This window comes from Sinocyclocheilus rhinocerous, unplaced genomic scaffold, assembly GCF_001515625.1.
Source record: "Sinocyclocheilus rhinocerous isolate Xijiao unplaced genomic scaffold, SAMN03320098_v1.1 scaffold541, whole genome shotgun sequence".
In the NCBI taxonomy this organism is placed as follows: Eukaryota; Metazoa; Chordata; class Actinopteri; order Cypriniformes; family Cyprinidae; genus Sinocyclocheilus; species Sinocyclocheilus rhinocerous.
In genome coordinates this window covers 1,279,085-1,302,990 of record NW_015658519.1, presented here as the reverse complement: position 1 = coordinate 1,302,990, position 23,906 = coordinate 1,279,085, and the positions used below count along the sequence as shown (strand labels likewise).

The 23,906-nt window shown below is 36.7% G+C and overlaps 1 protein-coding gene across 5 annotated transcripts; it reads right to left on the bottom strand.

Moving 5' to 3' along the window:
- Positions 1 to 540: 540 nt before the first annotated feature.
- Positions 541 to 22,476, bottom strand: LOC107722598 (solute carrier family 12 member 7-like). Of its 5 annotated transcripts, none has more exons than XM_016531021.1 (26): positions 21,421 to 22,476; positions 17,259 to 17,344; positions 16,956 to 17,087; positions 16,662 to 16,808; positions 15,409 to 15,463; positions 15,173 to 15,303; positions 14,710 to 14,945; positions 13,913 to 14,124; positions 13,604 to 13,768; positions 11,533 to 11,631; positions 11,354 to 11,411; positions 11,058 to 11,232; positions 10,764 to 10,882; positions 9,562 to 9,660; positions 8,640 to 8,759; positions 8,453 to 8,557; positions 8,194 to 8,362; positions 6,903 to 7,098; positions 6,449 to 6,618; positions 6,233 to 6,364; positions 5,898 to 6,005; positions 5,573 to 5,683; positions 3,907 to 4,076; positions 3,765 to 3,779; positions 1,628 to 1,761; positions 541 to 1,432 (listed from the first exon to the last, which is right to left on the bottom strand). In XM_016531021.1, exons 1-26 carry the CDS (start codon positions 21,542 to 21,544, stop codon positions 1,341 to 1,343), a joined length of 3,360 nt encoding a protein of 1,119 aa, XP_016386507.1. In that variant the 5' UTR covers positions 21,545 to 22,476; the 3' UTR covers positions 541 to 1,340. The 5 variants fall into 5 exon arrangements, with proteins under 5 accessions (XP_016386507.1, XP_016386509.1, XP_016386508.1 ...); XM_016531023.1 differs by lacking the exon at positions 21,421 to 22,476 and adding an exon at positions 18,362 to 18,684; XM_016531022.1 differs by lacking the exon at positions 3,765 to 3,779.
- Between the last annotated feature and the right edge of the window lie 1,430 nt (positions 22,477 to 23,906).

The window sequence follows — 23,906 nt, the reverse complement described above, 5'->3', positions numbered from 1 at the left end:
TTCTCACGTGTCGACATTATCTATTAGTATTGTTTAACTTTAGCACATAAATTCTATATCGATACTTCAAATGTCGCAAAAATAATTTTGGAAACACTTTTTGTCAAGAAAAGGGGCTTTAATCCCAGGAAAACAAATTTAGGTATTTTTATTGGGTCACAGCCATGTATCAATTCAAATTTCATTTAATTGTAATTTTACATAATCTTGTCGGTTAATAATGGCTTAACGACCGTCAGTTGTTGGTTAGGAGAAATAAAATAACCGAAATGAACATTTCCTCTAAAAGTTAATCAGAAAAATAATGATAGGCTAATACAACTGCACCTATTTATGAATAATGCTTGATGATCAGTCTATAACAAAGTACAAAAAAAAAAAACTCATGACACTTGTTAAAAACAATTTTATGCAGGCGTACAATTTAATAATAGCAAGGTATTCTATAGTCTTTGATAATAGGCTATAATACAGTTTTGTTTCAAATGGATGAATTACAGGCTACTAGCCTATATAATTTACGAAATAGTTGAAATTATGTATGGAAACAGCTCAAGGGCAATTTTTTTTGCGATACACCAAAACTTATGCGACAATTAGTTTTTTTTAGGGATGACGTCATCACGCACACCATTTTATCGGTAAAAGGCCAGTTGGATGGAAACAGGCTGTAGACAGCAATTTTCGCAAAGTTTTTTTTTACGCATATTCTCTTTGGTCGATAACAAAGCAGCGCAAAAACGGGATGGAAACTTGACTGCAAAAATGCTACATATTAAACATTTAGGGGAAAAAGAGTATTAAAACAACAACAACAACAAAAAATACTAACAGGCTTCAACCATATGATTTGGCTGGTGATATAATCATGATTTTTACACATACTGCAAAGTGAGCAATACTGATATCAAAACAAAAATCTTATGAATCGGACTAACATCACAGTGCATAAAGCTCAGCAGAAGAATGTGATGAGATACAAACATACAGTATATACATTTAATACATATAAATTACAAGCACTTTAATGATTCAAACACTGTCCCTTGTAGTCATATGACTCAGCAATGCAACAGCTGATGTCACTCTCTTCAAGCCGTATGGGATAAATCGAAGTCTTTGGCCTGTCTTTATTTAAATGATTATTAAAGACCACATCCAAGGACCCTGTTTACACTTGGTATTAAAATGTGTTTGTCGAGCCAATCACGAGTGGACAACTCTAAATGAAAAGATATTGAGAAGAATCCTCAAATGTGTTGTACTGGCCTGCAGCTGGAGTGCTATTGCCTGTCCTGAGTCCATCTGTGCAGCTCTGGACAGTCTCTCCTCACTGTCTGCTATGAGTAAATGGTGATGACCTCCCTGCTGCTACCTCGGACCAGCAGCACCCGGTCCAATCCCTCTGTGAGGACCTCCAGGAACTCCATGTCTGACCTCAGAGTGAAGGAGAAGTGTGGAGAACTGCTGTACATGAAGGTGACATTTAAGCTGTAACTCACTACGAATTAAGCTCTAAGTCTGAAAGAAAATGACAGACCATGTTATCAAGATTCTTTCCATTACGTATCACAGCCTGTTTTTAAGCAGACGTGCAACTGTCTGCATTCGGCTGATGAAAGGATACAATTCTCGTCTCCGCCCTTGTTTTTGGGTGGTCCTGGCATATTCAGCAGCACCAGTTGGGCTCCCTGGGATTTGTTGACTACAACCTCATTCAGTTTGACTGCAGTGTGCATTCTTCTCACGTTAGTCTGATCCCTGTGAAAAATTCAGTCATTCACATTTAGCATTAAGAGTTAGAGCTTTGGGAAACATGAACAATAGTATATCAGTTGTACATAATATATGAAAGATAAAAAACAACTGAATATGCACATGAATGTAAAGTAGAAGATCAATCACAATTTAGTATTCAAATGATGCCATCACCGTCAGTTACATTTTTAATGGTGAGCATTAGGTCAGTAGATTTCTTCTTTACGCTTTTTTAAGATCAAAAGAAATCATAAAATATCTTACCAGTATATATTTTTACATACATTAACACATTTGGAGTAAGTAATATTTTTTAAATGGTTTTGAAAGAAGTCTCTCACCAAGGCTGCATTTATTTGATCAAAAATACAGAAAAACTGTAATACTCATAAATATTATTGCCATTTTAAATAACTGTTTAAAAAATATATATATTTAAAGTGTAATCGATTCCTGTGATGGCAAAGCTGAATTTTCCTGAATATACACACACACACGGTGAAACCATGTTTTTTCTCCCTTCAAAATTGATGAACAACGTTTTTGTTTTGCATTTATTTGAACAAAGCATTTATTTAAAATAGATTTGTTGTAATAACGTAAACGTTTTTCTATTAGTTTTGATTTGATCAGTTTAATGCTTCTTGCTGAATAACAGTATTAATTTCTTTAAAAAAATACCTTACTGACTCCAAACATTTCAATATTAGTGTATGTTTGTAGTTAGTGGTGTATGTCTGAAGAATTAACTGGTAAAGTACTGCAGCTTTAGTAGAGATTCATACACGATTGTTTACTACATTATGAAATGAATGAATATATTTTATTGTATTTCCTTAAAAATGCTTTGAAACAAGACGGGGATCCATTGCTCAAAGGCTGATATCTATATCTTAAAGACTTATATTCTTACATTCTTAAAGACAGTGCAGGATTTAAGGTTGAGTGATAGAGATGTGATTTAAAAAATTATAATATTTTGTACTTCTTCAGAATTTTCTTCTGATATTTCTTAAAGGAACACTCCACTATTTTTGAAAATAGGCTCATTTTCCAACTCCCCGAGGAGTTAAACAGTTGAGTTTTACCGTTTTCAAATCCATTCAGCCGATCTCCGGGTCCGGCGGTAGCACTTTTAGCTGTAGCTTAGCATAGATCATTGAATCTGATTAGACCGTTAGCATCTTTCGATTAGACCGTTAGCATCAAGAGTTTCGATATTTTTCCTATTTAAAACTTGACTCTTCTGTAGTTACATCGTGTACTAAGACCGACGGAAAATGAAAAGTTGCGATTTTCTAGGCTGATATGGCTAGGAGCTATACTCTCATTCCGGCGTAATGATCAAGGAACTTTGCTGCCGTACCATGGGTGCAGCAGGCGTAATGATATTACGCAGCGCCTGAAAATAGGCTAACTTCCGTCAACATAACCAACGTGACCACCTGCTTGCACAGGGAGCGTGCTGGGGACTATTTTCAGGCGCTGCGTAATATCATTACGCCTATACCCGAATACCCGAATTATCCATACAGCCCTAGATAAGTGAAATGTAAAATTAATGTACAATTCATCCATATGTTAAATTTTAAGTATGCGTTAATAGCCAGAAACAGATGTCAACAGCATCAATAAACAAAACACAACATAAAAATGTGTTACACTCTTAATTAATACAACTAATGGCCAATAATCTGCAGCTTAGCACTAAAAATAATACATACCATCATACTAGCTAACTGCAGGTGTTATCTCAAGCAAGCACAAAGTTAGTGTTGAAACACATGCAAACAGAAACATCTATGTCACAATGCTTCATGCTGACACATGCCATGACTGTGACTCAAGCAGGCCACACACAGAGACACACACCAATTCATGCCGCATGTTTAGTGTGACACACATGCAACGCATCCTGTTTATATCTACTACTGTAACACAGACCAGACAACTAATACAGACTCTTAAGCACACAAACTGCTTGCACAAGAGTCAAAGAAACTTACAGATTCTCCCACTCTCTGGAAGGACAAAACAAAATGTCTTAGCATGAAAAAAGCCAACTTTTTTATTTTGAAACATGATAAAAACAGATTCAGATGAACTGCAAAATTGACTTTCTTGATGTACAGTCTTTATTGAACTTACGGTTTCATATTGAAGATGTCCCGCACAGTCATGTGAGCTTCCCGATGGCGGTTTCTCTCACTACTCAGCTTCTCTTTAGTCCAGGTCATATGGACCCGGTCAGAAGTTGGCGTGGCCTTGTCGTTCAGTGTGGCATGTGACTTAGTGTTCCTGTCATGAATCAGCTGAGCCTGAAAGAGCAAGACACACTCGGTTTACAACAACAAACTCCATTAATGTTCACTGAAAATGCCGCTGGATAGCAGACTGGCAGAACCTAGATAGACAAACTTTGTTAAAAGACCCACTGAAAAGATCAGCTTGGGCCAAGGAAATTTCCTTGGTGGTCCAGGCTGGTTTATGCTGGTTTGGTGTGCTTGCTGATCAAGGTGGTTGACCAGGGAAGCCTTACTGGATAAGCTACCACCAGCACATCAGTTATGCTGATCTTTTCAGCAGGGAATGAATGTTGTGGGAATGTTGCGATATCCACAAACTATGGATTAGTAACTAGACTGACCACGGAGTAAATAACCAAAAATAATAACCAAATAAGAATAACCTCTTCAATACATAAAACAAAAGTAAACAAACAAATACACTACTGCTCAAGTTTGGTGTCAGTATGATAATAAGAAATTAATACTTCGAATCAGAAAGGATGCACTAAATAGATCAAAAGTGATATTAAAAGAGATCTATAATGTTCCATAATGTCTCTCTTCTGTTTTTGAACATATTCATCTAAGAATTCTGAAAAAAAAAAACATTCACCGTTTCCACAAAATTAATCACATTTTAATAAATATAAGAAATGTATATTATATTATATTATCAGCATTGGTAATTAAGACATGTTTCTTGAGCACTAATTTAGCATATTAGAATGATTTCTGAAGGATCATGTGACACTGAAGACTGGAGTAATGATGCTGAAAATTCAGCTTTGCATCACAGGAATAAATTACATTTTAAAATATATTCAAATAGAAAACATTTGTTTTAAATTGTAATTATATTTCACAATATTGCTGTTTTTACTGTATTTGGTGAGCATTTTTTTTTTATCTAACCAACCCCAAACTTTTGAATGGTAGTGTAGTTTGATTAAATAAACAATCTTAAAATAAAGTAGAATAATTAGTGGAGTTGCAAACATTTTCACTCAAAACTCAGTATCGAGACACTCTCATGCTCCATAATGACATGCAGACATGCTGTAAACAAATGAAACTATGACATTTTCAGGGCCACAGTCATTTCATTGCCATGCTAAGCTTATTGCTAAATAATAAGGAATTTTCAAATTTATGAGGTAAAAAACATAGCAGAATTATAGTTGCAAAAGGCAGCCATTGGTGAAAGCTGTGGCTCTGTCATGTCTCACAATGAGAAGGGATTACTGCTTTTCCACAGGGGCTTGTGTCAGAGATGGTGCCCAATCTGGAAGAGAGCTGCGCTTTTACACACAAAAATCCTGGTCTCAAACAAGAGGACCAGTGACGTCAGTGGGCACAACTTCCACAGCTCCCAAGTCACCGGCTCCAGCGCAGGCACCAGCCACAGTGGAAAAGAGCTAGTTTGGATGGAATGGTTCAGGAGAGGTGGACAGGATGGTTATCTGGTGCTAGTAGCGTTGACAGAGAGTAAACATATAGGATCAGTAAGAGGTAAACCCCTGAGCTACCTCCTCGTCCAGAATTATAGTTGGCACTTGAAACTTGTTGCTTTGAGTTGGTTTCTCTCTGCAGGGCTTCCTCCTGATGGAATTCCGGGATTCATCCGAGATGCTTTGAATCTGGCAGTCGCCACATTGTAAATAATCCAAAATTGTTAAGTAGGAGGAAGAGGCCTCATGTTAAACAGAATTCTAACAATGCCTTGAAATTGGATCTAAAACTTATGACACTGTATGAAGTGTATTGACTGCAAACACATTGATTTATACCCCATACAGTCCCATAATAACCAGACAGCAATAAGAAAAGAATGGATTGCTGGAGAAATATTACCTCTCTCCCTCGCTCTGTCTTAGAAAGCTGCATCTGCTTCAGCATCTGAGAGCGTTGCTCCATCACAAGGGTCTTCTCATAGGTGAAGGCCGAAATATCGCCTGCATGCTACAAAGATATTGACATAACTAAAAGTTAAATTCCAGTATCTTGCAAACATTTCACCACACATAGTATACTATACATATCTTTTATTTATCAAAATGTGATTCATTTATTAAAACGTAAACTTATTAATTATAAAGATTTATTATTAAACATTATTAAATATTATTATTTTTAATATTGTATTATTCTTATTATTATTTTTAATATTATAAAAAATTGTATCTCACCATTTCCACAACTTCCACCTTTGCATCAAGACGCAGATGGTACAAGAACATCTGTAGGTCTTTCTTCATCTGGATGCTGTTGTCATCCATCTGAGCCACTGTGAAGATCCTCATCTTACACCTTCTCCAAACCTATATGATTTCAGAGAGAGAAAAGCACTGTCTGATAACTATTGGTAAAAAAAGATCAGTTTTCTGTATCAGACATTGTGTTACCTTGTGCTGGCGGAGCAGGAACGGAAGAAGCATGAGTAGACCACCATCATGGACAATCCACCAGACATCAATGGTACCCTCAGCTAACCGGTCCTGGTTTGTGGGAAATGTATCGATGTTTTTCGCCACTAACAGGGCCTGGTGGGCAGCTGTTGTCTCTCTGACGGTTTCTTTGGGACAAATCATTTTAGTTTTTACTATTTTATATTATTTACTGTACTTCACCGTTTTCACAAATACATTTCACAAACTGATCTAAAAATGATGTGGAATTATTGTAACATTGCAGTGTTTTTGGAACTTTGAGATCCAAAGCCTACAAAAGTTCACTCAAAATAAAGCTCAACTACAGTCTTAAGCCTTATAATCTTCATTAATAATCCATGACCTCATTGCATTAAAATGATTATCTGACTTTATGGCAGCTTAGTATCAGAAAATGACACATGCGCACCGATGAAGTTCTTCCAGGAGAGGGAGCTCTCGGCTTGTTTCCAGTTGCTGGGCCAGGCCATCAGCACTGCATTGTGTTTCATGCCACCCAGGCCTGCAGACTGGATCAGGTGAGAGAAACCATCCCGCTGGTTAGAGGACACCACCACATGACAGAAACCCTTCGTTTTCTCCTTTGCCATGGCCGCTTTGATATTCTGTGAAGAAGAAAAAAACAAAAACAAGGTAATGTTAGTAAGTTAACATAATGTTGAATATTTTTCAGTTTGACATAAGTATGGTAAATACAATATGTACTGTAGCTGACATAAGCTGAGATACGTACAAATGCTGTTAGAAAGGCAACATATGTCTATATTTAATCACTACTAATCCCTGAACTTTATTTAACAAAATGACAAAAAATTTACTACAGTGTAGATTAAAATTTGTTTTGTGACTGTCATACAATGTCACCATAAGCCATAACTTATTACAAGGACTTTCACTCTTGAGCAATCTGCAGTTAAGTGTCTTTCTCAAGGGCACAATGGTCATGGCATGTTTTTTGCAAGGTTTGAGCCAGCAACCTTCTGTTAACCAAACCAGAGTAACCACACAAATGAACACCATAAACTGTGAAATTTCTATGTGAATTCTATACTATATTCTTATGTACTATAAGCCCTAAATTGCCTAATTTGTCAACATAAAATATTGCCAGCATTTTCAAATGGGGCCATTGTAGTGATGTAGAAAAGCCCTTGTTTGTTTTTCTTTTTTTTTTTTTTACATTTGGTGGTGCATTTATTCTTTTCTTATGGTTGTAAGCTGTTCTGAAGGGCAATGTGAAAAAACTAAAATTGGAAAAATTACAAAATTACTTTTCATTTTTTTCCATTAACATTTGCTGACAGTAGTTGTACAGCAATTACTTCACCCTTGAAGTCACTGGATTAGAGAATGTGCCAGGGGTTCCCAAACGATTTTAAGTTAATATTTCAAAACATTTAACAACACATTGACATGTTCATTATTATTATCATTATTAGTAGCAGTAGTATGTTTTAACTGTAATTATACCAATCGAGACAGATATTTTTTATAGTTGTAAATTACAATTATACTGTAAAAAAAAAAAAAAAAATTTGATAATTTTAATAATGCACCGTGCGTTTCATTTATGAACCACTGTTTGGGAAACCCTGGAATACGCAATAACCTCAAAGAATGCTATTGAGTTGTCAAAGCCAAAAACAAATTGGCTTTGCTATGAAAGACAAAGAAGCTTGGCTTTAACTGTATGCCTTTACCTTTTCAGAGAGCTTCGCATCTGCCTCACGAGCCATGTAGGTGCCCTCCAGCACTGAGCAGACGATGGTCAGGCCTTTCCCAGCCTTCAGCTGTGAGGTAAAGGAGAGCAGACGTGGATGTTTTACCCCCAAGTCAGAGTCCAACTTTAGGAGCACCAGCAGCTGAGGTCTGGAAGATGAGTTACATTTGAAATATTTGTCTTAGATTCTGTCAAGTATGAAGAAGCTTATACAGCACTGGATTCTTCTGGATGCTCACCTCCAGTTCTTGGTGTGAGGTGGCGCCTCCTCCAATTTTATTAGGGCATATTGGGCTGCATTAAGGGATAATCCTCGAATCCCGTCTCCCCATTCCTTCTCTGCCCTGAGGGGAAATAAAATGGGGAGTTAATATATTTTTTACATTTAGCTTTAAAACACTATGAATATGACGGACACTTGCTTACCCTCTGTATTCAATGTACTTGTACATGCATCCAGAAAACAGTATGGCAACCAAAGCATAGTACCAAGATGAGACAAACATAAGGGACAGACTCAGGCTCATCCCAAGAAAAGAGAGGGACCTGCAGACATTTAAACAAATCCAATAGTGCATTGAATGGTAGTTCACACAATCAAACATTAACTCAGACTGGTCCATTCTACCTCAATTTACATGCAGATGGAACTAATAGGTATTATACTACACTTGTTTGGTTAATGAAAAACCAATGTCCATGTAACAGCATGAATTTGAAAGCATGTAGCAGGACAACAAAACATGCCCTTCCCACAAAGCTGTTGCTTGTTGAGGAAAACTGGCCCCTCGACTGAGCCTGGTTTTCTCCAAGATTTTTTTTCTCCATTTTTGTTACCAATGGTGTTTGGGTTCCTTGCCACCGTTGCTTTTATTATTGAATTGACCATACTGACATTGTTGGATGTGATCTGGGCCGGTTGCATAAACTTTTTAGACTAGTCTTAAAGTTAATCATTTCTTTAGTCAAAGTCAGTTTCAAAAAGGTAGTTGGTCACACTAGTTAAGACAGTCTTAACATCGTGACTATGTTTATGAACTGAAATGATGACATCACTGTTTTCTACAGGACTGCTTTAAAGCTGAATTAATCTACTTTCATAACTGATGATCTTTACACAGTTATTGAATGGAACTGAATCAACACTGAACTGACCTCAGCTGAACAAAGACACTATTGTTTTTCAATAGCTGCTTTACAGCCGAATTGATCTCTGTTTGCACTTTTGAATCATTATTTTCCTATTTATCCTTATAAAGCTGCTTTGAAGCAATCTGTATTGTATAAAGCGCTGTATAAATATAGGTGACTTGACTTGTTGCTCGAATAATCATAAAGTGTTACTTACCAGTGGTAGAACTTGAATCTTGGCCTCCAATTTGGGGTGCGTAGAAGTGTTTGGACAGCACAGGCCAAGTTTACAAAGAGGTAACACATCAAGAAAAGCCTGCAAAGTAGAAATTGGAAGCAGGGTTATTATAGTTAACTACAATTAAAACTAAAACCATAAAAAAAAACATTTTGTTAATTGAAATAAAATAAATGTTAACTGTTTTTAATTTAGGTTAACTTATACTAAAATTTCCCAAAATAACTAAATCTAAAACTGAAATAAAAATGGATAAAAACTACACTACCAGTCAAAGGTTTTTGAACTGGAAGATTTTTTAATGTTTTTTAAAGAATTCTCTTCTGCTCACCAAGCCTGCATTTATTTGATCCAAAATACAGCAAAAGCAGTAATATTGTGAATATTAAGTCGTATGTCATTGTGTGATTGCATCTCAAATATATTTAAGCACTTAAATTAGTCAAGCAATGAGTATTTCAATGCAATTTTGCATTGTTTACATTTTGACATTTTCGTTGCGAAAGCGAAAATACTTTGTTTGGCCTTCCAAAAGAGGACATGATCATAAGTGGTTAAGCTGTATTTACAACGCTTATTGTTTAACCCAAATATTCAGATGTGTGCAGCGCATTTTATGGAGGACTGTTTCCTGATCCTAGGAGAGTAGCCTACAATGCCGGCTGTTCTGACTCACAGACTGTAAGTACGTTTTCATTATTTAAAGGATTTGCCACTGATGATTCAAACGTGAGTTTTGAGCAGTGTAGAGTTATTGGTGTTGTCTCATCGTGCCGGGACACTACATCACAGTATGGTGAGGGGCGTAACATTTCCGTCACACGCTTGAGGTATTCGGCCAATCACAACGCACTGGATAGCTGGATAGCCAATCAGAGCACACCTCGTTTTTCAGACCGATGAGTTTTGTAAAAATCGACGCGTTTCAGAAAGGTGGGGCATAGATGAGAAACAATAATGTACAGTATGTGGAAAATAATGTGTTTTTTGAACCTTAAACCACAAACACATTTCATTACACCAAATACACAAAATAATGTTCTTTTTAGCAACATCATATGACCCCTTTAAATTTCACAGATTTTACCCCCTAAGTCAGTACAAAGCAGAAGAAAAAAGATTCAGTCTGGGTCTAGCTATGTCACAAAATAAAGATGTAAAAGCAAGGAGAAAACACTCACATTGAGAGGATGGGAGCAACATGATCCAGGGAACCAATGAGGATCCCAATCTCACAGATTGCTGCAGTTAGGAGTAAGGCCCAGGTTGGCTCACCGTTAGATTTGCTATGACCAAACACCTACCAGTAAGAAGTAGGACATGTTAGTCTTCATAGTCAAGTGCTTTGCGAACTTTCATTTCTTTCTTTCTATATATTTTTGTAAGTAAGAACAATTCAAACACACCTGTGCCTCAGGACATTTAAATGTGCCTTTACCTAATAAAAGATCACAGAAGGCAGGGCATGTTGTTACCTGTAAGAATGGCATGATGCCATCTCGAGCTATAGCCTGAAGGATCCTGGGAGCACCGGTGAGGCTCTGTAGCCCCGCCCCACAACAGGAGAAAAATGAGCCAATCACAATCACCCACGAAGATGGCCAAGCTAGTGTTGCAACAGCTAGAGTCCCTTTAACTGACTCGCCATACCTATTACGAAAGCAAGCATGCAAAAACAGGAAGAATATATTAAAACTGTGACTGCAGGTCTTATCTGAACTGATTCAGCAAGCATTTTTGTAAACCACTGTTATTACCAAACAGCACTTACTTGTCTCGCAGTACCACACCTTCAATACATGCTCCAAATAACACCACACAGGAAAGGTCTGTTTAGCATAATTAAGGTATTCATCGGACTTGTCAAACAATTAATTATAAAATTGTTTACAAAACAAACTGCTTTAAATTCTTTCCCTAGAGGCTTTATTTTTTTGCAGAAAAAGATACAGATAATGGAGGTGGTTGCAATAGCCATAATGGTACCAGTGGGAATGGACCTCTGAGGGTCTCGAAGATCTCCAGACCTGTTTGACCCAGCCATAATTCCTGTGAAAATCAGAGAAAAACATTTAATGCATTTCTTTTAAAACACTTTTCCCACAGCAAATAGTTTAACTCTTCAATATTGTTGTTCGTTTTTTAAACCACAGTTTTTTTTTAGTAGTGAAGCTATTTGATGTATTAGGCACAATGTCTTTCAATACATCAACAATATTTTATACAATGTTGCACAGAATCTCTCTTTTGACTTGGTTCCTTCTAAATAATCGGCCAAGTGGGTTAGAAAAATGTTCTTGAAATAGTTTGCAATTCCATCTGAATCATTAGCACAGATCAATCACACTTTGAATCATTTGAAGAGGTTTATCTCTCTATAAAACCAAAAGAGTACTCAATGAAGTGAATATTTACCCACAATTCACTGAAACCAAACCTGCAGATGAATCCTAACGTTTGTAAGCGAAGGTCTGTTTTTAGTCATTTGTAGCCAAAACGGTATCAAAAAACTAAAAATACATGGAAGCACAAGTAACATTGTGAAGGGCTCATATACTGCTCACATTTTTGCTACTTTTGGCTTTCATAAACATAATTGTTTTTACAGAAACAAATGGAAAAGACACACTGTAACTATAAACTGTCTATTTCAGACACTGTCACACCCTACAACCTTATCACCTGCACAGAGAAACTGCCACTCAAAATACACACATAATGATGGACTTAAAGGAACACTCCACTATTTTTGAAAATAGGCTCATTTTCCAACTCCACTAGAGTTAAACAGTTGAGTTTTACCATTTTCGAATCCATTCAGCCGATCTCCGGGTCCGGCGGTAGCACTTTTAGCTGTAGCTTAGCATAGATCATTGAATCTGATTAGACCGTTAACATCTCGCTCAAAAATGACCAAAGAGTTTCTATATTTTTCCTATTTGAAACTTGACTCTTCTGTAGTTACATCGTGTACTAAGACCGATGGAAAATGAAAAGTTGCGATTTTCTAGGCTGATATGGCTAGGAGCTATACTCTCCGGGTCTGGCGGTAGCACTTTTAGCTGTAGCTTAGCATAGATCATTGAATCTGATTAGACCGTTAGCAATGATATTACACAGCGCCTGAAAATAGGCTAACTTCCGCCAACATAACCAACGTGACCACTTGCTTGCACAGGGAGCGTGCGCTTTCCATTGGAAGTTACCTAGCTGGGACTATTTTCAGGCGCTGCGTAATATCATTGCGCCTGCTGCACCCGGAATGAGAGTATAGTTCCTAGCCATATCGGCCTAGAAAATCGCAACTTTTCATTTTCTGTCGGTTTTAGTACACGATGTAACTACAGAAGAGTCACGTTTTAAATAGGAAAAATATAGAAACTCTTTGGTCTTTTTTGAGCGAGATGCTAACGGTCTAATCAGATTCAATGATCTATGCTAAGCTACAGCTAAAAGTGCTACCGCCAGACCCGGAGATCGGCTGAATGGATTCGAAAATGGTAAAACTCAACTGTTTAACTCTAGGGGAGTTGGAAAATGAGCCTATTTTCAAAAATAGTGGAGTGTTCCTTTAAAGGCATACTAGAGGATCGTAAAGATATTTCACTGGAACTTGATCTTCATTACATCCATTTTCTGTTTCTGTTTCGAGTTTGAATTCTTTATGCATTTATTTGTGTTCAACAGCAATTGTCATTTATGTATTCAGCTAATAGCTCTTGTTTTAGAGCACTGACATTTTTGCTACAATTTCATGCGAGTAAAAAATAAAAGTACACAATTTTTTTTTATGTAAAGCCTACAAAATATTATGAAACCAGGCAGATGTAAATGAAAATGTTGGCCTTCCAGTCACTTTTTCATGCTTCATGTGACTGTAGAGTTGTTGTAATAATATGGTGATTTTTGTCATTTTGGAGCTTGAAAATCCCACATTCCTTTTAATTATACTGAAATTCACCAGTACTGCAAAAATTCACCTTTCTGCAGAAAAAAAGAACGTCATACTGGTTTAAAATACCTGTAACTGAAGGGAAGTAGATTCCAACCAGAAGGGTGAAGAAGGTAGTGATGTCATTGAGGACATAATATGAAATGTCATTGGTGTTATCTGAAGCTCGTTCTGAACTCTGTCCCTCCTTCTCCACTATTGCCCTGTATTGTCCGTAGTGTCCCCACATGTTATCTAGGAGAAACATTAACACATAGTAAAACACTGAGCAACTGACTATTTAATTTTGTTATCATCATGAAATCTTGTGGTGTTCAACTAATTTCAAGTTAAATGAGATTTGTATAGCTTGGTGTGTAGTTTTATTTGAGTATTCACCTGATATGACCCCGCTGAGCAAGCCAGGAACAGCTTGAATCTCTGTTAAATTGTTATGGGTGAAGTATTCATCACATGTTGCATTTTCAATGCCACCTTCACAAAAAAGCTTCCATAGTTGGGTGGGGGTGGTTACGTTGTTGATGAGCTCTGTCTTTAAACACTTGTCAAACCTAGAATTTTGCAAGGTGCGGTTGCCTAGCAGACAAACTCTGTTGATGTACAAAAGAGACCAGTAATGTAATCGTGTTCAAATAATATGCTCCATCATATTCAATATATTGTAAACTTTTAAACATTGTAAATTAAGCTGTAGCATATTTTAATCAAATACTAAGCCGTAGGCTTTTCTAGACCCATTTAGACAAATAAATAAATAATAAATTACAATAAAATAAAAAAAATGAAGTGTCCAGAAACTTGCAGATGCAGTTTTGTTGTAATGTCACGCCAGGTAGCCCAGGCCAGAATCCTATATAATTGAATCGTATATAATTCGTATATAACATCATGGGCATCATGAGAATTTGTTACATTGCTTCCTGTTAGTGGAACGATTTTGCCCTCCACTGTGCTGCTTTTTAATTCTTTTTCATAATTTTTAATTCACATGTAGTTATTTGGGTTTATTTTTCAAAATATAATGTGAACAATATAACGTTTTGTAAAGACTAATTGCATGTCATGTTTCCGACTTGAATGTGAGACATAATAATTTATACACTTGAACGCAGCATAATGTTTTATGCTGTGTAAAGTTAAAATGTCCATGTAAAAAAAATCACAGCACTACTCACGGAGAATTGGGAGGCTTGATGGCAGATTGGATGACCCCTGCATAGATGGCCATAATTGACAGCATTACGCAGGACAGGAAGACCAAAGCCAACTTGTTGACATATTTCACTCCAACAAACACTACCAGAGTCATGATAACTAAACAGCATGTCCCATAAATGCGCATGTTATTTTGCATTCCAGTTGGCTCTCCAGTCTCTGCTTTAAACACAGCAGCATTGGGCATTATGTATGTCTGTAACAGGGTATGAAAGGAGAGAAAGGGTTATTGTTATCATACTAAGGATGCATAAGTTAATGTGATTTTTGAGGTTATGTCAAGGGCAATGAAAAGCTAAGTTAATGATAGAATCTGCTGACTCGTGTTAGTTCAGTGCTGACACAAGCTCTTCTGTAGTGCTGAATGAGTACTGTTTTTGTTTGCCAGAAATTGTTAATGTTGGTCTGTAAGTTTTGACTCACCAAAAAAATTTCCATGGTTCCTAGTATGTACATAGAACCTGCAAATGTGGTGCCCAGGTAGAAACACAAACCCACTGCTCCTCCAAACTCTGGGCCTAATGCTCTGGAGATCATGTAGTATGAACCACCAGCTAAAGTGGGAAGAAAAGAGAATCACGTTGACTTAAAAACAATTATGGAGTCAATAATAATAAAAATAATATATAAAAGAGTGACATAGCAGATTGAAATCATACCAGGCACTACACCATTAGTCGCAATGGCACTCATTGAAATTGCAGTCAGCATGGTCTAGAGATAAGAAAAAAGACAGATGTAAAACAGATAAATATTTTGTTAAATGTGAGTCGAAAATATATGATCATAAAGGCTATAAGAATACCTCATATGGCCAAACGTATGTAGACACCCAAAGACAAATCCTATAAATGCTTGATGCAAGGTTATTAAAGTCCTTAATTTTAAATTTTATTTAATTTTTTATTTAATTTTATAAATTTTATTTCTATTGGCAATTTGTTTTTTTCAATTTACTTCATTTTTTGTTAGAATTCACCTTTAGTTTTAATTGTTACAGAGCTTTCCAGTTTTACTTTTAATATTTCAGGGCTGCCAAAGTCAATGTTCAAACTGTATCTTTTAAAAATGTTTACCACCTGTGTGGATGAATGTGGTTTGAGGTACCAGTGTACACGGATACAGGACAATCTTAGCAAAGCAAATGAACAAATAAATAACCATTTTTGTGGGTTGTTAACAAACTGTCAGCAACAACAAACTGTCAGCTTCCTGCTACCCACAGCTACTTTTCTCTGTGTACGGATATGTCTTGACACGCATTGGAGAATTACATATGTAGTTTCTTGTGAAATTCATTCTGACAGCTCTAAAATATAAATTGTGCATTTAGGTAAAGGCATGGTTTGGAAGACAGATTTTTTTACACACTCAAAGATTTGCAAAGGTTTAGTTTTATACTCTATACTGTGTTTAAAAGAAAAAAATATGATTTTACTTAATTTAATTACAACATAAAAAATTGTTTATTGCAGTCCTATTAGTTTTTATTAAAAAAACACACACAGTACCAGACTTTGAGTAGGCTAGTAAAGTTCTTCCGCACCTGACTTGGTAAAAAATTTCAAAATGGTCTCAATTTCAGCATTGTCATGAAACTGTTCTAAAGTCTGACACAAAGTCTGAAGCGCATAGTTGTCTAGAATGTCACTCTATAGAATCAAGATTTGTCACTGAAATCCGATAGTGATCGAGCCAATTCTGAGAATTATAAGGAAGTGTTGAGTTGACATACTTTTGGCCATGTCAAGTGTTTCATTTCTTTGTGTGACAAAACTGTCAAAACTGACAAAAAGGCATTTTTTAATTAAGTGATTGAAGAAATGGCTTCATGTTTCTTTTCCCACCTGGATACACTAGGTTAGTGAGTCCAAAAAAAAGTGTTTTTCAATTGAAAATGGAAAAAACTCACACAAGAACAGCACATGAAGACGATAGCAAGGGCCTCCACGATTCCCGCGGTACCCACTATCCATGTGAGCCGCAGGAAAAGAATCACACCCAGAATGTTCTGCATGCACGGCAGGAACACACCTATAAATGTGCCCATTTGAGGGCCCTTCAAACAGATTGACACATAAAACGAAAACATTTCAGTTATGTAGGACAAACTGAGATGCCAGCAAAATGTCTGCAGAAGCTGTGAATTCAATGTGTGTTTGAAAGTCTTTTAACCATCTCGGTGAAAGTCAGTTTGGAGACTCACATTTACGGTGACCCTCTGAATCCCATCCTCACTCTCCGCTTCCTCGTGCTCGACGGCCCCCTGGGTTATGTTGGTGTAGTTGGCCAGTTTGTTGAGGAGAGATGACACCATCGGTGTGCTGTCCATCTCATCCTGTGAGTAAAGACACGGAGCAGCCAAATGATTTAATACATACAACATTGAATTGTAATTTAAAGGCACTATATAAACAAGGTGAAGTATTTTATTTGAACAATGTTCTCAAACAGTGATAGCTGATGCACAAAGATGAAAGGGTTGGTTTTAAGCAGTTTGTTAGCCTACCTCATAGAGAGCCATATTCTTGCCATAGATGCTGTCATCATGATCTGTACTGATTAAAGAGCTGGTTTCTCTTGGAGTCTCGTCACCTGGCAAATGAGAGAAAACACAAATATGGTTTAAATCAGAGACAGGTTGATTTTTAGTTAGTTTAAAGGCTGGAATACGCTATACCATTTTTAAAAACTCCAAACACAACAAACTCACGCAGAAACATGCACCTCATTGTAAGATGATGCATAACAAATGAAAACTAACATTCTAAAATCTGCTCAAAATATCAGGTATGTTTGATATCCTGTGGCTGGATGGACATAGTCTGAGAGTCTGTGACATTCTCTAACTTTCAGCAACTTCTCTAAACTGCAAATCAGGTTGAAAATCTCAGCAAAATGCATGTAGTGTATTTAGTCTAAATTAGAGCTTCATCTGTTTTTTTTTTCAGTGTTGTTAGCTTTGGACCAGACATAAGTACAAAAAATAATAAAAGTGAAAGTGTTAACTCAACTTGACAAGACATGTTTGTTCTGGTCTTGGGAAAACATTACAAAACTCACATTTTCCACATCACTCTTCATCTGTTATTTTAGTCAAGAAATGTAATTGAACCCTTTCATTTACTAGACACTGTTGAAAACATGGTTCAAGTTGTCATCTTTGAAATAACCCAAAAAGTGTTTCATGCCAGTATATTGTTTAATATGCCATGATTGTTTGCATTCACCAAACCAATATTTGCAGCAAACAAGCATGAGATATTTTTCTAAAAGACATTTGAGAAGGTGAAATACAAACAGATCATCCAGATAATTTTTGTCTGTCCAGAAGACACCTGTGTTCCCTCAAACTATGACTCATTATACCTTCACAACAGCAGATTTATGTCTACTGCACACCTCTGCCTTAATGTAAGAAACATATATGTTGACGGTAAAAAAGAAAGTGAAACATTACCAATGTATAGGCTATATATAGATCAAATAAGCATTTTGCCAGTATGTGAAATTTCAAATGCTCAACATTAATTACAACATGATTTAAAATCAGCTTACTCTTGCCATTGTAATGATCTTTTGATGATCCATATCAATGAGATCCTAACTCACCTAATGTCTCTACATTCAAACCTTCTTCACACTCCATGCTGAGAGGGAGACAAAGGCGAAAGAGTAAGAACGCTGTGCCTCAGGAAATTGCTGTACAGTCTGCTCTAATGCCAGTCTGTCTGTTGAACCACAGTTCAGTAGTCTTCACTTAGTCTTCTCCACTTGTTGCAAGCAACGCTAGACAAACTCCTTAGATTTGTCAAGAAGGACGGTGGTCCGTGTGAAGGAGAGCAGCCGGTCTCTGTGTTCCAGCAGTTGTCCAAGTCTCCTACCTCTCATATCTGATTGCTTCTTTCTCTCACTTCTTCACTTGGTTTTTATTCCAGTACATGCTTTATGTAGGTGACATCAGCCTCTCCCTGCCTTCCAGTTTGTTTTGTCCTCTCTGAGGTTCAAAAACAGCATCAGACAGGCTCTGTCCTGTATTTCTTAAACCCTCTGTACTGGATCACTGACTGAGTGCGAGTCTTGAATGACTTCTTATCAACTCAAGGAGGGGAGGGGGGATTACAGTAAAGGCTTATTCAAAACCAGTTAGTCAGCCGAAAGAAAATATGTGCAGAAAGAAAAACTGAAATCCAGTTCATCGGCATGCTAGACCTCATTTGTGTAATTTCAGAAACATTTCAAAGTAAAACTTAAGGAGTGTGTCCAGTGTGAAATTACTGAAGTGGGTATAATATGATTATGATAAACATTTAAAGATTTATATTTAACTAAATATTAGATGTGTAAATGAAAATGATTTATATTTTGTAGTTTTTAAGCAGTGACAATCAAACAAACTACTGAACAGAGATCTTCTTTATGCACCAAGAGCTTGTAACACTCCAAAGAGAAAGGAAAAATTGAAATCGCATCATATGACCCCTTTAAGACTGGACTCAGTGCTGCATTGAGGTACAGGTATATTGCTGATGTTAGACAGACTGAGAAAGTTGATTTTAAAGTTGTATTAGTAACTGGTAAAATATCTATTTCCCAGGCCTGTGCTGCCATTGGATCTAATTTCACGTCTCTTTCCACAGTGAAAACAGAACAATAACAGAGGAGGTTCATTAAAAGCTTTCAAGGTTTCCGAAACATCCTTTTCCTGAGAATTCCTTCCGTGTGGCTTGTAAGTTATGTTTATCATCCTGTACACAGCTAATTTTGTATATATACAATGAAATCCCAAAGGGACTAATTTGTGATGTTTTGGGAAAGCTCAGTTGGCATGCATTTACTGTATAAAGACTTGATTTTAAAAGTATAACAGATTTGGCCAAATATAATATTAAGGGTTTATATATATATATTTTTTTTTTTTATTTATTTATTTATTTTTTTTATTCCATTGATACATTTATGATATATGTATGATGTAGTAAGAATAGGGAGCACCTACTTGAGGAAAAAAACATCAGTTTTATTCAGAGGCCAAAACTGAGCAAAAGTGTTCAATTTAGTGCAAATGGTATTTATGTGGCCAAAAGATAAGATGAAATTCTGGCATGCTTTTCATGTAAATTAGTTTTCATTCTAGATCTCCTAATAACACAAGATTATATTAAATCCTTCGTTTTATGATCTCTGTATTTTGGCAATGCAATGATGATGACTGAGATATAAATGTTCCCCAAACGCCTTATGTATCATATTTGATACTTGCATTTTAACATGATTTTTCATATAAAATGATGTATGGATAATCAAGTAAAACTAAGTTGTTTCAGTCCAGTAAATGGTGAAATAATAAAAATGACAATTTATTCTTATGTTTACTTTATAAAAATCATTATATTTTTATGAAGTTTTCACATTAAAAAGATAACCTGAATAGGACATTTTTATAGTTGTATGTGTGAACTATCAATCAGAGGGCAGAAGGCATGTAGAGCAGGTTTTTCATCAAAGTTCTGACCTTGTTAATTTATAGGAGATTCATGTACTCTACAGTAGGGCTTTATAGGGTTAATGAGGGTTAAATGTTCATCTGGAAGATTTTTTCACAAGCAGCATTTCATCTTAAAAGGGAAACAGCACAATTAAACTTATTTTTGTCATGGAAAGTTTTAAATAGGCCAGTTAAAAGAAAGAGGACAAATTCCATAATGATGAGCAACAAGCTCTGCTACACACCCCTGTACACACATTAACACACATAAAAGAAAACTTCTGGATTATGCTATTCTTATGTGAATGGATAACGATAAACTTTAAGATGATTACGCCTGTTCCAATAGAGTGTCAAGTCAGAAAATGAAGGAACATCGACCAGCAACTTCCTCATTTGATGTAAACAAAGATACAACAAGCAACAAGTAACATGACAAGAATCCTGATGCAACTTAAAATGCCCAAAGAATGAACTGACATCTATTTAGTTCTTATTCAGATGCTGTCATTTACTCACTCTCATGTTGTTCCAGACCTATGTATTTGTTTCTTCTGCTAAACTCAGAAGAAGATATTTTAAAGAATAATGGTAACCAAACAGTTGAGGGTAGCTGACTTCTATAGTATGGAAAAAATACTATGGAGGTCAGAAACTGTTTGGTTACCAACATCCTTCAAAATGCCATTTTCTGTGTTCAGAAGAAGAAAGAAATTCATACAGATTTGAAACTTGAGGGTGAGTAAATGATGACAGAATTTTCATTTTTGGGTGAACTGTTCCTTTAAATTTGAATGGAATCCACAAAAGAAAGTTCAGAACTTCCAGGATAGAAGACATTGTGCAACTTGACTTTAAGGTTTCTTTTTTTCTACACAAAAAAGTGGAGCAACAGATTAAGTAATTAATCTAAACAGAAACAGTGAAAGATGACAGAGTAAAAGAGAAACAGGAAAATGAAGGGGAAAAAAGGCACCAAGAAACCACCAAATGTTTACACTCCATGGAAGATGATTTCATAAACACATGGCAGTGAACATGGCACACATTTGCTTCTGAGGATGCGCTTACTGTAAACAGACGCTTTTAAGAAAACCCAAGCCTTGCACAATAAGCCTTTAAAAGTCCTCCTCTTCTGTTTGCACATGTCCAGGCAGAATTTTTTTCCACAGAAAGCTCTCACCTGAATTGGGTCCCGCTGCCGTGTATGGCTCGTCCTTGTCCTCTTCTTTCATTATCTCTTCATCATAGTCTGGATTTGATATAGGGGTGTCCTCCACCGGCACCACTGTGAAGTTTGTGGGCATTTTCCCTCACACCATGTGCTCAGTGTTATATTCCTTGAGTCTTTTTTTCTCTGTCTCACCCCAAGTCTCCTGGGCTCGCCAGAGTTCGAAGTTCTCTGACTTCTTCACAACTGTTGTTCAGACGCGGCAGCCCATGTGATCACTCTCAACCAAATAAGGAGCTGTACACAACTCCTCCCTCGAGGAGCGACGGGCTGTTCTGTCCTGCCACAGAGTTTAGAGTTGGTGCTTCCTGTTTCGTGCTAACTGTCCTTCTCATTGTATCTGTGACGGCTGGGAGGGAGGTGATTGTTTGCCGTGTCAGAGTCATCTGAGACTGCCCAAAGTGATGGGAACAAAAGGCTAAACACAATGTGGCATTCCTCAACCCCAGCCCAATTCCCTGCCCCACCCCCTCCTGACGTTCCTAGCCTCAAAGGAAATGTGTGCTACAATCACTCCATTCAGGAACCATTAGGACTGGAGAGGAATTAAAGCTTAAAATAACTGCATCGCTCCTGTTTCTCTGGAAAGTCTGTCACTAAAACTGCATGAATGTTTGGTGGACACCATCTTTTTGCACAGAACTCTTGACTGTTGATCAGCCAAATTCTTCTAAAAAAATATGTGTGCGTTGGTTTAAAAAATAGGCCTTTAAAATATAGGCCTAGACAATGAGTTACTCTGTTTTTTGCTTCAAGGGTGTGTGCACAAACATACCCTAACATGACTGATAGATGTCCACTGACAACGCACTCGTCGGTCATGTGAAAGTGGCTGATAAGGGTCTCAACAGTGAAACTTTGCTGACTTCACAGGAACAACCTGCATAGCAGCTATTCAGTGGTGGAGAAATATGCTGTTGTGGCTACAAACTAGAGAATAAAAGTCGTCTGTTATGTGGGGTCCAAGCAAATAAATAAATTCTCACAAATTGGTGAATATGGAGAAAACAGGAGCATTTTGGAAGTATCACGGTGTTCGCAACAGACTGTCTAGTTGCCCTCTGTGGGTTGAAAGACCACAGTACCATATGTGGCCATATGTGATTGACTGTCTGTCTTTAACGGTCCAGCAGGTGGCAGCCTACACAGTTTTTGAACAGACTGCATTTGGGCTCTTGCAGAAGTTTCCAACTGAAGCATGGAATAAAAGCTACAGAACCTACTTAAGGTAAAAAAAAAAAAAAAAGATGTATGTTAAAAATAATAATATAATAGACATTTTGTTTTGAGAAATACACAAATAAGCTGAAAAAAATATAAAATGGAGATACTTTATTTAATGCATACTAACAACATTATGAAGTTCAGTATGTCACAGCTGTCCTATATGGAGTATTATAAGCTGTACATTGTACTTAGTCAGACAACTTTACCTGCACTGTGATAAGATTCTGATAAGAGCTTTGGATGTGTTTGAACTGAGCTCAAAGTTTTCTAATCTAAAAGTAAATGATTCAAAGTTATTTATTTATTTATTTATTTATGATTGTAAACCAGGGACCCCCACCCACACTGTCAGACAACCCAACCTAAATCTAGTATGAAAATGCTATATTTTCTTGGTAACTAGGGCTATCAGTGTCATGGTGAAGAAATGTCCCTTGCGATGATTTGAGTGGCTATCGCAATATGTGATATCTATCTATCTATCTATCTATCTATCTATCTATCTATCTATCTATACACACACACACACGTGTGTCGACACACACTCAAATCTGACTGGACAAGAGGCTTTCCAACAGTGTTATTGACATAAGCAGTTTGAGGACTTGTTCTTGCGCTCATTTTACACAAGCTGTCAGTCAGTGCAGTTACATTATTATGCCAGGAGGTGGCGGAAAGGCACCGTCTTTTAAAAACTGCATCATTCATGATTTAAACAAGATGTTGAAAATAGTTTAACATTAAAGCCACTTTGCAAGGTTCAATCGACGATCAACGCGTTACCTGGGTAATACTGAAACTGATGTTTCACTTCATAGAGAGCAATGCCATAGGCTGTTCAATACATTGAATATCGCAGAGCAGTGATGGGAAATCCCCTTAAATGCTGAAAGGATGCTATTACAAAGATATCGCTTTCATCTTCTGACAACTGATGGCAAACTGACTTTTTTCCACAAATACATGACTTGACCTGAAGAAGGACAGACGCAAGTAATCTTGCGTGCTCAGACAATCTCTCTCTCTCTCTAGATCTACAGAACATATGTACAAATCACAAAGGTCTTAATGACTTATAAAAGCCAGTTGGTGTGAAATATTACTCTATTTACTCTTGTTATGATTATTAACTTTCTGAAAATTCAATACACGTGCACTAAAACAAGACATAACCTCAAAAAAAAGAAAAAGTAGGCTATACTCTGCGATTG

Coding starts and splice junctions, on each gene's coding strand:
- LOC107722598 (XM_016531021.1), bottom strand. CDS start 21,544: ATGCCCACAAACTTCACAGTGGTGCCGGTGGAGGACACCCCTATATCA. Junction 15,464..16,661: donor TCTTCATGTGCTGTTCTTGT/GTGAGTTTTTTC, acceptor TCTTATCTCTAG/ACCATGCTGACTGCAATTTC. Junction 11,412..11,532: donor TGCAACCACCTCCATTATCT/GTATCTTTTTCT, acceptor TATGCTAAACAG/ACCTTTCCTGTGTGGTGTTA.